Source organism: Gorilla gorilla, chromosome 8, assembly GCF_029281585.2.
Source record: "Gorilla gorilla gorilla isolate KB3781 chromosome 8, NHGRI_mGorGor1-v2.1_pri, whole genome shotgun sequence".
NCBI lineage: Eukaryota > Metazoa > Chordata > Mammalia > Primates > Hominidae > Gorilla > Gorilla gorilla.
The window spans coordinates 118889185-118906199 of NC_073232.2; the positions used below are offsets into that span (position 1 = coordinate 118889185).

At 42.8% G+C, this 17015-nt stretch overlaps 1 protein-coding gene across 6 annotated transcripts in view; it reads right to left on the reverse strand.

The window, feature by feature from the left end:
* Nucleotides 1-17015, reverse strand: part of SORCS1 (sortilin related VPS10 domain containing receptor 1) — a 588824-nt gene that overhangs the window by 30293 nt on the left and 541516 nt on the right. For all 6 annotated transcript variants that reach the window (XM_019035469.4, XM_055354006.2, XM_055354007.2 and 3 more), the window contains exons 20-23: nucleotides 16258-16391; nucleotides 13930-14053; nucleotides 7719-7831; nucleotides 2958-3089 (exon numbers count right to left, since the gene is read on the reverse strand). In XM_019035469.4, coding sequence (XP_018891014.4) covers nucleotides 2958-3089; nucleotides 7719-7831; nucleotides 13930-14053; nucleotides 16258-16391 — 503 coding nt within the window. The remainder of the gene's footprint in view (nucleotides 1-2957; nucleotides 3090-7718; nucleotides 7832-13929; nucleotides 14054-16257; nucleotides 16392-17015) is intronic.

Sequence of the window (17015 nt, forward strand, 5' to 3'; positions counted from 1 at the left end):
AGTAATTTGGTGATACTTTTGAGTGGTTCTGAATTCATCTACGCCTCAACTGTATCTCTGGACTTCTCAATTAAATTAATTCAAAAAATCCCTTTTTACCCATAAAGTTAAGTGATTAAGTCAGAGCAGAGAATGAAAGGACCCCTCCTGGATTGAAAACTATGGGTCTCCAGGAGACGCCCCTGTCTCACAGGGTCTAGACATGCACCGTGGTTTAGTAAGTTGATTTCAGGTGCATTTTTCCATCAGGGTAATAATGTTCTCCACAACTAAGACACTAATTTCTGATGTGCTCTGTTTGGCATTTGTAAAGTCACTGTGTCTACTTTGCTTTGAGTCCTGGAATAGGCTGATACACTGGCAATTTCCTTAAACAAATTTACAGTCTCTAACTTGGTACTTTACTCTCTTTTCATGCTATAAATCTGCATAACTCGCATGAGCTCGTGCCATTCAGATACATTCCTTCCTTATTGTCCTTGTTTTTATCCATTTTGAGTAACTGTATTCATTAATGTTTTTTCCCTTATTCCCACCATCCTCTCTTCCAATACGTGCCCTTGACTATACCAGTCTATTTAATAGGCCTAAACTCATTTTTTTCATTTTCCACATCTCTTCTTACCATATAATGAACATGAATGTAACCATTATCTCTATATCTCCAGTGAACATTTTACTCAAGGCCAAGTACTTTGCTACATCATTTCTTTAATCCTCCCAGACACCCCATGAGATAAGTGTGACTTTGGCTCAATTATTCAACTTTTCTTGTCCTCACTTTCCTCATCTGTAAAATGGACATAATAAATATCAGAGGTGAAACTAGAAACTGGTTGATATTTACGTAAACCTGTGTTCTAAAAAAATAGACAGACTCTTCTACATGTGTGCCAATTCTAAGTCACACAGCCTTCAAGCAAGCTAGTTAGTTTCAGATCTCTGATGACATGGTTCACCAATGACTGATACAGTCTGCCTTGAGGGCCACACTCAGCTCTCTGAGAATGCCTTTGCAGGAAACACCCAGAAGAGACAGAGAATGAAGGGAAACAAGAAGTCTAGAGAAAGCACAGTCAAAGCAAGACACATCCATACATAAGTATAAGAAGTTTCACAGAATGGACCCCTCTTCTTTCCAAATTTCCCCTCTAATAATGATGTAGAAAATACAACACTTTTAGAAAAAAACATGGAAAGTGTGAGAAATAAAAGTGCACAGATGATGTGGTAACTAGGAAAAAAAGGTGACTCTAAATCTGTACCCTCTTCCATACTTGAAAAGATTAAAATCTGGATTTCATGAAAAACCAGTAAGATTTAGAGGAGGTGCAACTGCAAATGTTCCTATCTAAAGGCTTTGGATAGGGATCTGCTTTCCCTCTAGGTTCTTGACAATGTTGTGATAAGAAATAATCAATTCTTTCTCCCACCAAAATGCAGTGCAGATAATGATTTGTAGAGTATGATGGGAAGCTGAGGTGGGGAGTGAGGTTAGATGCAAATCTGAGGAGTTACCTGCTGCCCACCCTGCACCTCCACTTCACTAGGAAATTGGGTTCAACAGGGCTTTCCATGAGAGCTCTGCTCTTCATTACTTGCACACAGAGAAAATTATACAGGGGAGCCTTCTGCCAAGTGAAAAAGTGGCAGCTGAAAAGAAGGTGTGTGCTAGGAGGTGGGCCATGCCATAATTTGGGGTTGTTTTTAATAAGACTATTATAGAAGTTTCTCAAGTCATCCTGGAAGACTAAAGATCATGGGGCTAGATTATGGGTTTAGTAAACAGAAAATCTCCAAGTACTGGAAGGGAAACAGCCAATATTTACTTAGTGGCCGAGAGGAATCTTATGTTTAATCCATTTACCTGGAAGAACTGATAAATCAAAATCATTTGGTTTCTAAAAGGGCAACTAGGCCAAGACTGATCATTTTAACTGAATGGACAAAGAAGGATAACAACATAATAATCCCCACTACAGAGACAGGAGAGTCTTTTAAAGTTAAAAGGAGGAAAGGGAAGAAAAAAGAAGACTAAAGGGGAAAAGAGAAAGAGAATCACACAAATACACACACAGATACACACACACAGATACACACACACACACACACACTCAAATGCTCCAGAAGGTAGTGGAGATGAGGAGGAGGTGAACCCCACAGAGCAGTAGAGTTGCTCTGGAGCTAATGTTACTCATTACAAACACAAATTAGATCATCAAAGGATTAGTCATTTGTATAAAAGTTGAACCTGTTAAAAAAGATATGCATGTCATGTCATTTGCTTCTCACGGCATTCTTGTGACAAGTATGATATTGTTCAGTGACTTGCTTTTTTTTCCACTTGATATCACGGACAATTTTTTGTGTCGGTATACATAGATTAATCTAATTCATTGTAAATTCCACAGAGTATTCCACACTGTAAATAATTTAGCTGTTCCCTGCTGATATGGTTTGGCTGTGCTCCCACCCAAATCTCATTTTGAACTGCAGTTCCCATAATCCCCACTTGTCATGGGAAGGACCCAGTGGGAGGTAACTGAATCATGGGGGCAGTTACCTCCATGTTGTTCCCACGATAGTGAGTTCTCACAAGATCTGATGGTTTTCTATGGGGCTTTCCCCGCTTCACTCTACATTTCTCCTTGTTGCCACTATGTGAAGAAGGACAGGTTTGCTTCCCCTTCTGCCATGATTGTAAGTTTCCTGAGGCCTCCCTAGCCATGCTGAATTGTAAGTCAATTAAACCTCCTTTATAAATTACCCAGTCTTGGGTATGTCTTTATTAGCAGTGTGAGAACAGACTAATACACCTACCATGAATGTTCTTGCATGTGCTTTTGGTGAAACTGTAGTTAGGATCACCAGTTTATGGGTCAGAAATGGAGGCTTAGAAAGTTGAAGACTCCACAAACGGTTGAAGCTGAAAACGTCTCCTTTTCCAGGGGACTCACCTGCTCCAGGTCATCAGCTGACCTTTTGTTTTCTCCAGCTGGATCCTGATAGGGTAGGACAAAGAGTTCAGCAGTGGTGGGTAAGCCAGGGAGCACCGCCACCAGGATGTGCTGGCCTGGAACCCCTGTGGCCTGAGGGACAGACACAGGGGCTCACATTAGTGCTGCAGAGAAGAAAGCTGAGAAGGGACCAAGTATTTGGTGGGGGGATCAGGGGTAGGCAGAAGACACAACAAGGGGCCTGAAAGCAGAGGCCTGGGCATATCAGGCAGGGGGTATGTGAGAGACAGCACTGGGCTATAGGTCCAGGCTCCGGAGTCAGGCTGTCTGTGATTTAACTCCAGCTTCAATACCGTGAGACCTTAAGCTCATTGCTTGTGTTCTCTATGCCTACATTCCTTTAAATAGAAGACAGGACAGTTGCAGTACTTGCCTTGTTCATGGGTGATTTTAAGGATTAAGCGAGTTACACATGAAGCATTTACAGTAGGGCCTGGGAATTCAAATGTTAGCTCTTCTTCCTAGAGAGCATCTCCAAGGTGGGGACCATGCCAGTGAGAAGACCTTCACTTTATCATCTGCCCCTCATGCCTTAGCCCTCTCTAACCTAGCTTCCATCTTCGTCAGCCCACTGGAGTTACTCTTCAAATAGACCCATCACATCCTAACCACCTAACCTAAGAGGACATCCCCATATCACAACCCTCAGGAGGCCCCTGTTGACTTTTCTGCAGCATCAGACCTGATGACCAGCCCTGTTCCCTGAAGCACCCGGAGCCCTCCACTTGGCCACACTGACTCTTCTGTTAAAATTACAGATATCACTCAAGGACTTCTTGTTTATCCTAGCTCACTGTTCTCTCTCTTGAGCTTATACCCCAGGGTTTCCCCTGAATCCTCTCTCTAGATGCTTCTAGAATCAATAGCTATAATCCCAGCTTCTCTCTCCAGCAGTACAATTCTGATCATGTTCCCTTGTCCAAAATGCTTGCAAGAATTCCCATTGCTAACAGGATTAAGGACATATTCAAGGCCTTCTGCAATATGGTCCCACGCTTCCTTTCCAAACTAATTACCCACAACTCTTACGCTTTTGCCAAATGGGATGATGTACAATTTCTCAATATTTCAGCTTTTTCCTGCAAATGTTCCTGTGCATGTTATCTCCACCAGAATGTCTTTTCTCTGCCTTTGCTATTTACCCTTCATGAGTCATCTTAAAGCTTATTTATTTTATTATTTCCCAATTAGGTGATTATTTGTTTTTGAACTCCACTGTGCTGCATTTTTTTTTTGAAGTAGCAAGAAATTCCAGGTATTAGGTCCTCACCTAATGGTATAAGTTACTTAGCACAATCCCAGGTACTTCCTGGGTGCATTGTGCTAAGTCACTTATATTATTTGATGTGACCTCCAACAACATCACTATTATAAGTAACTTATAATATTATTGTAGGCAACCTCCAACAACAACCCTTTGAAGCAAATGTGATTACACCTCACTCTGCAGTGAGGACATATCACATGCTGGGGTCCTCAGGAAGCTGACTCTGAGTTTAGTATGCAGGATGTTTATTAAGAAGTGCTCTTGGGAACAACACCTATGGGAGCAAAGGGAAGGAAACAAACATGGACAAGGGAAAACCTGAGCTGCCATGTAGGCCCATGACAACTTCAAGAGACCCCAAGGGGAGACACAATGGCCCTTCAGAGTTGTCTTAAATTGGGCTGAGATGGCCAGGACTTTACATAACTGCACCAGCCTGTCATCAGACATGAGCCACCCTAAGAAGTGACACGACTTGGAACCCAGCTGGTGAAGACTCTGCCCATAGCCCTCCCAGAAAAGACAATAAGTGTCTCCCTGAACAGAGATCTGGGTGGTGCATCTCAATTCCCACTCCAGGAAAGATGGTGGCTGTAGGAAGATTAGACAGTGGCTCAAGGCCATCTAGGAAGTGACTGCCGATGCTTTTGAAGCCTGGTCTGACTGTGAAGCCTGTGTTGGGACCCAGTGCTCTGTACCTCCCTTCTCCAGACACTGACAAACAACAGCTCCTATTATAGCAAACCCCATACTGTTTTATGCCCTTACTAGACTGTAAACTCAGAGATTGTGCCTAAATAATCTTCATTGTACACAAAAATGTTTATAATGACATTCAATTAAAGATTTCATTCTGAAATGTCAATAGCAAAAGCCATTTTGAGGAAGAAAAGGCAAATAATTTAATACTAAATTTTGTTTCATAATGAATAGGAAGAAAACTGCAAATAAGCTGACTCTCAGTTGTACCTCTCATAGGGTTTATTAGTGTACACTTGCCAATGTGGTCCCTTGGGACTTAAAAAAGTGGCCAAGTGCAATTACTGATCTCAAAGTCAGTGCAAATTGCTAGGAACCAAGCTCTGCATCAACTGCTTCTTGGGACTGGGTGACTAGGGAGCCTTGAAAACTAGAAGGTATTAATACCACCACCACCACTGCTATAACCCTGCCCTGAGGGATAATGAGTCAATCTGTTTATTCTGCATATTCCTGATTATGCTACACAGCAGGCTAGAAATCCTGATGAGCAGTAATTTCTAGCCTAATGGACAGCTGGTAGAAAGGTGGAGGTACAGGGCATCTGATCTCTAAGTAATAAGTGTGACGAGAAATCAGTCTGGAAGGCTGGACATTGCTGAGCTAGTGCTTGGTTGATACATCACCTGGGGGAGTTGGACAGATAGAGGACCTATGGGGACACAGGTCCCTAGAATGCTGCAGATGAGAAGAGATGGGCAGTGGGTTCGTTAAAGAGCATAAGTCATCCTTCTTGGACAGCAGAGGACAAAAACCAGTTGTTACCCTAGAGACGGATGGCTCAGAGCAGAAAGGCCTATTCCTTTTAGGGTTGTAGTCTGGTAGTCGTGCCTCCTGGTGGTGATAATGTGTAACCACCAATCATGTCACAGATGCTGAAAGCCATAGAGACAGAGGTGGGTGGCGTTGCTCAGAGGCACATGAAGATACCCCTTCTTTACCCCAGTATTCCATCTATCCCTGTTTTTCCTTGGAATAAGGAAGAGGATGGCCCTAGAGTGGAGTGGTTAGGAAACCACAAAAATCAAGATTCAAACCTTGATGGTTTCACTCCAGAATCTGATCTTTAAGTGCATGACCTTGGATGAGTAACCTAATATCTCTGAGTTTCATTTCTTCACCTACAGAATGGGTAGTTCTGAAATCACAGTTTCAACATTGTAAGCTTATTTGGGGGATTAAATGTGTTAAAATAATGCAAAGCACTCAAAAGAGTACCTAGAATATTTTAAGTGCTAACCAAATATTAACAAAGGTAATGAAGACAGGGAAGACCAGCTCCTTGGAAGAGGCTGGATGTAAGATCTGTTTTCTGATCAGGAGTTATCTGAATGCCTTTATTTCATCATCTTTTTGTGTCCTGTGGCACCATGTGTTGGAAGCAGGAAAGAATGTTCAGCAAACCTAAATTGATTTTCATTCTGAGCTAAGAATATGCCCTGGGAGTGGATAACTCACTTCTGATTTTCCGCGTTTGCACAATAAGCTCAAGCTGCCCCATGAGCGGCTATCCCACTCCTCTGCTCACTCATGAAAGTAGAATAAGGGGCCGGCGCAGTGGCTCACGCCTGTAATCCCAACACTTTGGGAGGCCGGGGCAGATGGATCACTTGAGGTCAGGAGTTCGAGACCAGCCTGGCCAACATGGTGAAACCCGTCTCTACTAAAAATACAAAAAAAATAGCTGGGCGTGGTGGCAAGCACCTGTAATCCCAGCTACTTGGGAGGCTAAGGTGGGAGAATCGCTTGAACCCGGAAGGCAGAGGTAGCAGTGAGATGAGATTGAGCCACTGCACTCCAGCCTGGGTGACAGAGTGAGACTATATCTCATAAAAGAAAAAAAAAAAAAAAAGTAGAACAAGGAGGTGGAGATGTGCCTAAAAGAAGGTGTCTTCTCTAATTGCCAGTGACATTTGCTCAGGGAAGGATAAAACACAACCACCTTGTTATTCTCTGAGAAAGCTTAGGAAGCTTTGTCAAATACACAAAAGCCCAGACATTGGACTCAGGCCCTTAATTTCAATTTTGCAGCTCCATCCTCTATTAGATATGAGAGTTTAGGCAAGTTACGTAACCTCTTTAAACTTCAGTTGCCTCATCTACAAAGTGTGGATAATAATTCCTTTTTGGGGATGTTACAGTACAGAAATGTCTTTAAAAAAATAAGGAAATAGAAATATGACTAACCATCATATACTGAATGCTCACTGCACTGTTATGCTCACAGTTGCGGAAGTTGGAACCTGGGACCACTCTTACTAATTGTAGTCAGCCGAGGACACTTACATGCTGAGTTCCTTCACTGGCAGGTACGGTAGCTGGTTTTATAATTCCTAATGGCCTAATTGTGAACTCTGCTACAGAATTGTGGACAAAGGAGTTTAGGATGTACTTGTCCTCCTTCTCTAAGCAGAACAAGAGTCACAGGGGGCAAGGACCCCATGTTTGTCCGTGGTTCCATAGTTGCATCCCCTTTAGGGCCTTTGAGGTCTCTGCATGTGTGGGGCTCAGCTTTGCAGACACCAGGCCAGAACTTCCCATGGGCTCTAGCTTCTTCCTGCTGGGTTTGTTTGTTTGTTTGTTTGTTTGTTTTTGTACAAAGCTCCCCTTTCCGTGAAATTCTTCAAGGACAGAGAGAAAAGGTACCCGGGCAAGAGGAGAAACTGTGCACTCACTTCCACCAGGGATTTTTTGATGACTCGTCCGATGTCCCTCCTCCACTCAGGGATGTCCGGGTTGTAGTCATCCAGGTTTGGAGAAAAGGACAAGCGAAGAGACCGGAATTCCTCTGGGGATATAACAGTAGATGGATTACTATAAGTCAAATAGTCCTGTCAAGAGGTTTGTTAGACTTTATATTTTATACAAAATGGAGGGTCCTTCCCCTTCATTTACCACAGGGACCTTTTTAGAAGGCAAGCCACTACCCTGTGAATATCTCACCAGCCCCTTCTTTTCTTTTTTTGTTTGTTTTAAGGAGCGGAGAGTTTAATAGGCAAGAAAGAAGGCAGAAGAAAGAACGAAGAAGCTCCCCTGTATAGAGACAGAGGGAGGGGGCTCCAAAGCTGAGAGAGGAGACCACCCCCCCAGACTACCCCTGGCCCCCCTTCCCCCCTTCTCCTTTCCCCTGTCTCCCCCTTTCCCCCTTCTCTCCCCCTCCCGCCCCCCCGCCCCCCACAGTGTGATGGATACCAGCCAGTTATATGAGGAGGCAGTGTCTGATTTGCATAGGGCTCAGGGATTGGTTTGACCAGGCATGTCATTCATGATATAGACAGGGAAAACACTGGCCCTCTCACCCTAGCCTTTTAGTATGCAAATGCAGGGTGCCATGTTGTTCTACACACGGAGGGATACGTGGGGGCAGCCATGTTGCCAGTCACATGTGAGGGCAAGGGCAAGAACAGGGCAGGTAATTGCCATGTTTGGTTGGACCCAGTTTCTAATGGCCAGCATTTGCATACCAAAGGTTGCCAGCAGGCTCTAAGAGCCAGTAGCCCCTTATTTTCTAAACCAAACCCCTAACTTTGTTCCATGCCTATCTTTTGCAGCCTTTGCCTATTATTCCTAGTTCTAGGTTCTGCACTCCTGGATAGTAAATGATCTGGAGCAACGTGAATGCATGGCAGGTTTATGACCCTGGGCCTCTTTGCACACCCCGTTCTTCTGCCTAGAAGGCCCCATTCTCCCCACTGTCCATGCACAAAATATTCAAGCTCTAGTTGAAGCACTCCCTGGCTCACTACCCTCCCCCATCACATTTTAATTTTCTTTTTTATGGCACTACTCTGTTTTGTACATCCTTTTTATTATTATTATAGGATTATGGAATAATTATTATGATTAGATATTTATAATTATCACTGTAATCATTCTATTGCTATCGTTTGTTTGCATGGAAGTTTCATTTAATGGAATTTTATGTTATTCAGGGATTTTCTTCATTGTCTCTGTAGCACCTGAGTTAGTTTGGTTCTCCAGGAAGCAAGATGGTGATTACACAGGCAAGGATTATATGAGGGGAATTCTCTGTGCGAGAAAGTGGGCAGGAAGCCACAGGAGTCATGGAGAACCATCGACCACCGTGCATGCATATAGGACAGTCAAAGAGAGGAAGAAAGAGTGGGTGACTACTCTGCAGTCTGAGGAAGGTTCAATAAGCCTGTTCAGGAGTCTTGGAGCCAAAGTCGCTGGCAGAGGAGTCCCCTGCGTTCCAGGAATGGTTCAGCCTTAGTATCCCTGCTATACTCTGTCATTGGCAGGGGTAAGTCCCTGAAAGGTGGAGCCCTAGCCCTAGCTTGGTGATAAGCTTCAGAGCACAGCACTGGTGGCCTTGGTCAGTTACACTCTCTGGAGCTGGAGGTCTGCGAAGCCCATTCTTGTGGCTTCAACACTCCTTACCCAGCATAGTGTTTGGCACATAATAGACTCAGATCATATGGCTCCCCTAAAACCTGCCAGTGCCTCCACATTGCATTTAGTATAAAATTTAGATTCTTACCACAGCCTTCCTGGCCCTACATAACCTGGTGGGGACTTCCTTTGTCCTGTCCTACCTGGCTTTCCTGCCCTCTCTGTGCACCAGGACCTGTACTTCCCTGTGCTCCTCAATCCTGCTGGCTCTGTCCATACCAGCGCTCTCCACTTCACTGGACCGTAGCAAACTCCCCTCTCATCATTCAGTCTCACCCCGAGAGGCCTTTCCAACCACCCAACCTCAGGTAGCCTCCCTTCCACCATCCCATGCACCCTTCATCACTGGACCCTTTGTCTCTTTTTCATACTCAGCGCTATTTAAATTATTTTGTTTTCATTGTTATGTCCTTCAAACTGGAATATAAGCTCAATCAGGATGATGGCTCTCTGTTCCCGGCCCTTGTCTAGCACACGGTAGGTTTTCAGTTACTATGAGTCATTTATAATTAATAAACATTTGTTGAATAAATGTATGCTTAACTTATGGTGTAGCCTTCTCAAAATTTATGCATTTATTTATTTAATAAGCATTTTTTATGTTAAGCATGCCCTTTTGTTGCATTAGGGTCCAAGCGACATTGGGGATGCCAATTTACATTCAGGAAGCACAAAAGTTCACTTGTACATTTCCTAACAGTGCTAAGGAGTTATCAAACACATGTTTCGAAGACTCTGACATTATAAGGTATGTTTTCGTGGCAGTTAATATATACCAAAGAGGTATTGTTCAAAGCTTGACTATTTTATGAGTCACTGGTCACCTATGTGAATATTACCTGATGGGGAACAATGAAATGCACGTTAACTAAATAGTGTGGTAAACAGCAGTGCCAAAGAATCACCCATTAAGTCCTCACTTCTTGCTATGAAGATTTAAGTTTATGTCATTCTCACTTTCTCCGTACCTCTTACCAAACTGCAGAGACTTCATCCACAAGGGAGAATGTTTATCTTAGTAAAAGGACACAAATGAGAAAACGATGCAGCTCCCTCCGTAATTACTTAGCATACTAACCAGCATGGCAGGGAGGGAGAATGGCAGGGAAACGTACTTAAGTTGACTCAAGAAATAGGGGATGCGTGTGGGCGGACTGAAAAGGGTAAACACCAATAATATAATATTTTTTGCAGCTGTTGAGAGAGATAAAGTCTATACACTTGCATATTTTTATTTACAAGCAAACTTGTGCCCTGGAGCAAATTAGAAGAAACAATGGAAACTAGATTTTCTTTCTTTTAATTGATTGTGTGGCTTTGGGTAGACAAACCTTCCCCTGTCAATTTCCCAAATGTGATGCTTTTTTCAGTCCCATCATGACAAGTCTTCATGTTCCCGTCAATCTCACTAAATTTCAAACAAGTTTCTGTTTCTTCCTGACTGTAAGCTCCTGGACTTGCTTTTCTTAGAGTATTCTGGAAAACTTACAATTGTAAATTCCTTCTCTGTCCCTTGAGATGTAAATCTTCTACAACTCATGAATGTCTTTCTCAAGGACCTGGAAGCCATTCCTTTGAAATGTAATCATCAAGAAAGATAGCACCCCTCCCTATCTCCCAGTCTCTGCGGGAGAGTAGGAGACTGACTTCCCTAAGCAGTGATTAACTCACACAGATGGTCTAATCACACTGGAAACCCACGTGCTTCCTAAAGTTCTCCAGTATTTTCCCACTAGCTAACCCCAGCGTTTACAAATCTCCCTGCCTTTTCTTTCAGCTGGGTTCAATCTTTCCTGTTTAACTTTGCCTGCTGCAACTTTTGTTTAAGGAGTCACACCTGTCATTAAAACTGTCTGATCATGGAACCAGGTGTGGTTACTCATGCCTGTAATCTCAGTACTTTGGGAGGCTGAGGAGGGAGGATTGCTTGAGGCCAGGAGTTTGAGACCAGCCTGGGCAACATAGGGAGACCCCATAACTTTCCGATTATGTATATGAATCTCTGGATAACTCATCTGACTGAAGACAAATTAAGGGTGGCCGATGCAGGAATTTGGTTAGAAGAGGAGGAGAACCTTGCCAAATCTCTTAACGAAGAGACATATGATAACCTATTTTTATGAAGAGTGATTCACCCTTGGGTGATACCTTTAAAGAAATTGTAGAAAGAGGAAGAAGCAAGCATAGCAAGGCATGGGAGGTGCTTACAAACATACCCTCTGGATTCAGAATTCTTAGCTCGTTTATTATACTTGTCTCATGTTTTCTCATCCGTAAAATGCATAATTATAGAATATTTCTCATAAATCTGAGCAGATTTAATAAAGCAGATCAAACCAAATGCTTAGAACAGATGCCAGTGGCTAGCAAAGTCTTCATCAATGTCAATTACTATCACCACCACCATTGTTATTATCATATTTGTCACCAAACAGCAGAATGACTTTAAGCCAGTAATTCCCTATGTCTGGGCCATAATTTCCTATCTATAAAATGATGGGCTGGACCAGATAAGGCCAAGATTTAAGGTTATCTTCATGATTCTAATGACATCACCAACATGCATAACCAAGAGGACATCTGTTGGGCTAATAGGTCAGTGCCCATTAGTGCAACCTGTGACATCCAAGAGGGAGAGAAAGGAAAAAAAAAATCCAGTGAAAATAAATGAGAATCAATTAAGTAGGATAGTTTCAGTGCATGGGCCGTAAGTCCAGATGGGTTGGGTTGCAAACCCAGCTGCACCACTTGCTAGCTGGGGCAAGTTATTCATCACTCTGAAAAAAATGGGGATCATAATATCACCTGCTTTACACTAGGGTTGTTATGAAGAATAAATGCATTCCCAGCACACAGAAAGGAGATGGAGAAGGGAAGAGAGGCAGACTTTGCCGCACTCTATACACAGCCACTGTTTGGCCACCTCGTACCTTGCTAATGCGACATTGGTAGGAAAATCACAGCCCTGGTTTATTTCTTATTATCTGGGCTGATCAAGCCTTTCAGGAGGAAGGGAGAGAGAAGAAATTATAAAATCTAACACCCAGCCATGAAAGGAATAGTGTCCTTAAGGCCTTTTGATCCTTAGATGTGTTCAAAGTTGCTTACAGATTATTTTCTGATTTTGAAGGTCAAGTTGGCAAGATGAGCATTAACAGAACCTGACTCCTCACAAGAAAATCCAGCCCCAAATTATCTCATCAAAATCAACTGATACGGGAACTGGGCAATTGATATTATTTGGACCACTAGCTAAGCTGTCTGTCTCTCTCTTGCTCTTTTTTTTTTTTTTTCTTTCGAGATGGAGTTTCTCTCTTGTTGCCCAGGCAAGAGTGCAATGGCACGATCTTGGTTCAGTGCAGCCTCTGCCTCCCGGGTTCAAGCGATTCTCCTGTCTCAGCCTCCTGAGTAGCTGAGATTACGGGCATGTTCCACCATGCCTGGCTAAATTTTATATTTTTAGTAGAGATGGGGTTTCACCATGTTGGTCAGGCTGATCTCGAACTCCTGACCTCAGGTGACCCACCCGCCTCGGCCTCCCAGTGCTGCGATTACAGACGTGAGCCACCGCGCCCAGCCTCTCTTGCTCTCTTTCTCATCCTCCTTCCTTCCTCCCTCCTTCTGCCTCCTCCTCTCTCTGCACAGCATTTCCTTCTCCTGTCTAATTTCCACTTCTTACATTTCAAAAGCTAATTTTTCAGGATTCATATGTACCATTTCCATATTAATAATAAACATTTTTGCCATGTACTAGTAACACTTAGTGCATATCCATATGACTATCTTTCTATGCAGAAAAAGATTTACCAAAATGAAATCAATCCATCAAGTATTTTTTTATTTCCAGTTTTCAATCAATGACTCCATCTTTTCATTTCAGTACACATTCATTCCATCAATCCTGTGACCATATTCAATTTCCCCAACTGATCACAAAATTAGCCATTTGTTCAAATATCCCGTCTATGGCTATGTACGACATCTAATTGTTATGACCCTTCCATCACTCTCAATCTAGCAGATAATTTTTTTTATGATACAGATTTGTGGAAGAGGTTTTTAAAGTATTTAGACAATGGCAGATTTCCCTTATTAATCAAGAATTTTAAAGTTGAACTTAAAAAAAAGAGATTCAACATTAGCTATTTTATTTTGTAACTGGTATTCAAATATTACTAACATTCTAAGTGAAATGAGTTAGCCTTACACATCCTAAAATCCACTTTACCCTATGAGTGAGTGAATAGTCACTCTACCTCTAAGAAAACCCTTTCTGGATCCCGTGACGCTGTTTTACCAGTGATTCAAATTTCCCTACAGGAGAAGATGAGACTTGCCTCAGCTCTTTCTCAACTACTGCCCTCTGTTCTCCAGGTAAAAGTCACAGCTGGGGGATGCTCTCTGGCATCATGGTACAAGAGAACCTCCTCTGAGCATGAAGACAGCAGTAGATCCACCGAGATGGGCACTCACCATATACTGCGATGGTCTTTGTGTCTTGTAGGATGGCATTCCCAGCTGAGACCTGCACTGTGATGGTATTCATTCCTTCCGAAGTAAATCTGAAAGATATGCTTCCCTCCAAGGTGATCAAAGGCTAAAATAAACAAGGGCCCAGAGTGAAGGGAAAGCTCTTTAGTTACAGGTGAGACAGCCACTAACTATGAGCCAACAATAGGCTGTCCAACCCAGTAGAGGCTCTTCCTGATGTACCACAATGGCACTGAGTCCCTCTATGCCTCCCTATCATCTCAAGCCCAAAGCAGAAAAGAGGCTATTGGAGCAATGACTCCAAGCAAGTCTGCCTATTCATTGTGAATTCCTGATATCATCCTGATTCAGGGCTGGGGAGATGGATAGGTCTTGCTTGCTGGTGGAATGTATGTCTCTCTTTATGCATGACCTACTCATGTCAAGCAGATCCCTAATACAAGGAAACGATCAAAGCAAATGAGAACGGGGGCTCATATTAATCCAGATGGAAGCAGCAGTCACTGAAAATCTATAAGCTGCCATGTGTTCATCTCCAGGGTGTACGATTTCTGTAGAATTACAATGGAACATGAATCCGGTACACCAAAACCATACACTAGTTAAACAGCAGTGGCCTTGTGTGCTGGCCCCCTTTGAGAAGCCTCATCAGCAGTTTCCTGGAAGTAGCTGCTGTGGAAACAAGCACTAATTGGATAGTGGTTTGAGGATTCAAAACAGAAAAAAAAGAAAAAAAAATTTGGCGTGGTGCCTGCAATACAATCGAATGCTAGGGTCCTAGAGGAAAAAATATTAGCCTACTGACCTCCCTTGACACACTCCTCACAAACATTTATTTCCCATCTTTTCTTAATTAATTTAAAAATCAAAATTCATTTAATTCCCTGTATGGCAGAAAGAAGACTAACGCCCAGCATGAGAAGCCTTTTCAATGGGGTCTCTTGAGAATCTGGTTTTCTTTTAAAAGAAAAAATAAAAAAATAAAAAACAATAGGGGGTACAAAAGGAAGTTGTTCAGTACATTCACCTTTTAGTACTACTTTTCAGGGAAATGACATAGATTCCTGCTCTTCCGCTATGGATAGAGGGCCCACTATGGGCTGAGTTCGCACACATAGTTTCAGGTGAAATTAAAAAGGGTCTCTTTTCAGTTTAGTTATGGTTGCAATAGAGGTGAGAGGTTCTTTCCACTGTTTAGGTTCGTCCTGGGCCTGTGCAAAATTATATCTCCAGCTAAAGCCAAGTTTCAGCTCCAGAGCAGAAAAATGTTTTTATTAAAATAAGAGACATCGTATTTGAAGAGCAAAGTCACCAAGTGAAAGCAGCTCTGATGGAAGAAGATGGAGGGTTTCAGTCCAGAGCAGTTCATCCCAGTGTCCTTTGGGGCCTCAGCTCTATTGCCTAACTTACATTTGGAAGCACTTTAATTTCTGAGAATGGAATGAGTTCAAAACTGAAATAGACCATGCAGCCTGGTGTAGAGGAAAGAAAAATTAGTGGAGGCATCAGAAGGCCTTAAATTTGGCCTCTTATGAAGCAGCTGGAAGATATCAAAGCAAACCACTCCAGCTGCACCACCCTCACTTTTCTCATGTGCAAAATGAAAGACTTAGAGTAAATGAGGTGTTAGGTCTCTACTAGATTTAAAATTGCCACTGACTTTTGAGCACAGGGAATATTTGGAAAAACATATAAAAGTTAAAGCTGACCTAAATAAATAAGAGTTTTGATTTAGGGTTAGAAGGCCATTGGGGGTGGGTTGTAATGGAAATCTATCGCTTGCGCCTGTCCAGTTGCATCGTTTTCTTTTGGTAATCACTTCTCCCCTTCTGTAGTTCATGTGGTTCCCAGGAGAATGACTTCTTCACCTCCCTCTCTACCCCCAGCACTGTGATCAAGTCCTGGCCAGTAAGACTCAATTTCAGGACTGTTGTTAGAACTTTCAGGAAATAGAGTTTAATTTCTCTGCTAAGCTAGGGCTGCTAAGAGTCACTACAAAGACAAGTACAGCTGGAGAAAAACGTAAACATAGAGGAAGGCAGAGATGAGTCACTACAAAGACAAGGACAGCTGGAGAAAAACGTAAACATAGAGGAAGGCAGAGATGAAATGCAGAAGGTGGAGAGGGGCCAGAGAGAGAGAGAGAGAGAACATAATGATGAGATACTTGAGCACCGAGGGAGCTTGTTGTCCTTGAAGCTACAACTGCTTCTACACTCTAGGGTTCATAAGCCATTTCATTCCCTCCTTTGCTTCAGGCAGCGTGAATTGAGCTTCTGTCCCTAGATCGCATGTGGAAGGTGAACCCACCTCCGTGTTGTTTCCGTACCACCACACATAAGTGAGGGTGCCCACTTGGCTGGGCCACAGCACTGCCGTCGCATTGACCTCTTTGTTCTTTGTGGTGACAAAGGGAAGAGACAGGTGCACGTGCTCCAAGGGACCTGAGGCACAAGAGAAAGAGAGGCCATGGATGGGGAAGAGCTTCCTCTGCTCTGTCCTCCCTGCTCTGAAGAGATCACATTTACTCTTGAAGCCCCCAAAACCTGGCTGCCATATTCCCCAAAAGAAGTGTTCAGATGCTTTCCCCACTTTGAAGAAAGAATACATTGAGCACAATTGCATCTTGACATTTTGCACTTACCAATCTTTCTACCAGTTCTAAAACCAGAGTTAGGTGTGTGTAAAAGTTAAAAAAAAAATTACAGGTAATTTATGAAGTCCTTAAGAACAGGCATCATTTGGGATTTCACAAGGCAATGCAGTCTTTCCAAGAGGTTGTATCCTTGGTGGTGAACCAGAGTCATGAAGACCTCATAGAATCCATATTGATGAAGGGTGGATGGACAAATCTTCAAACCACTCTCCATGTCATTACCCTTTATTATTTATTGGGTTTTAAAGGTCTGTGTATGTGTGAATGTGTTCGTGCCTGTGTCTGCAAAGCTGTCTAGTTAGGTAAGCATGGCACACACACTGTGTTTGGGGTTGAATTAAGTTAATTCAGGACAGAGGTGTGTGTGTAAGTAGATAGAGAGCTCTGTGGTTCTCAGAAGATGCTCACCTAA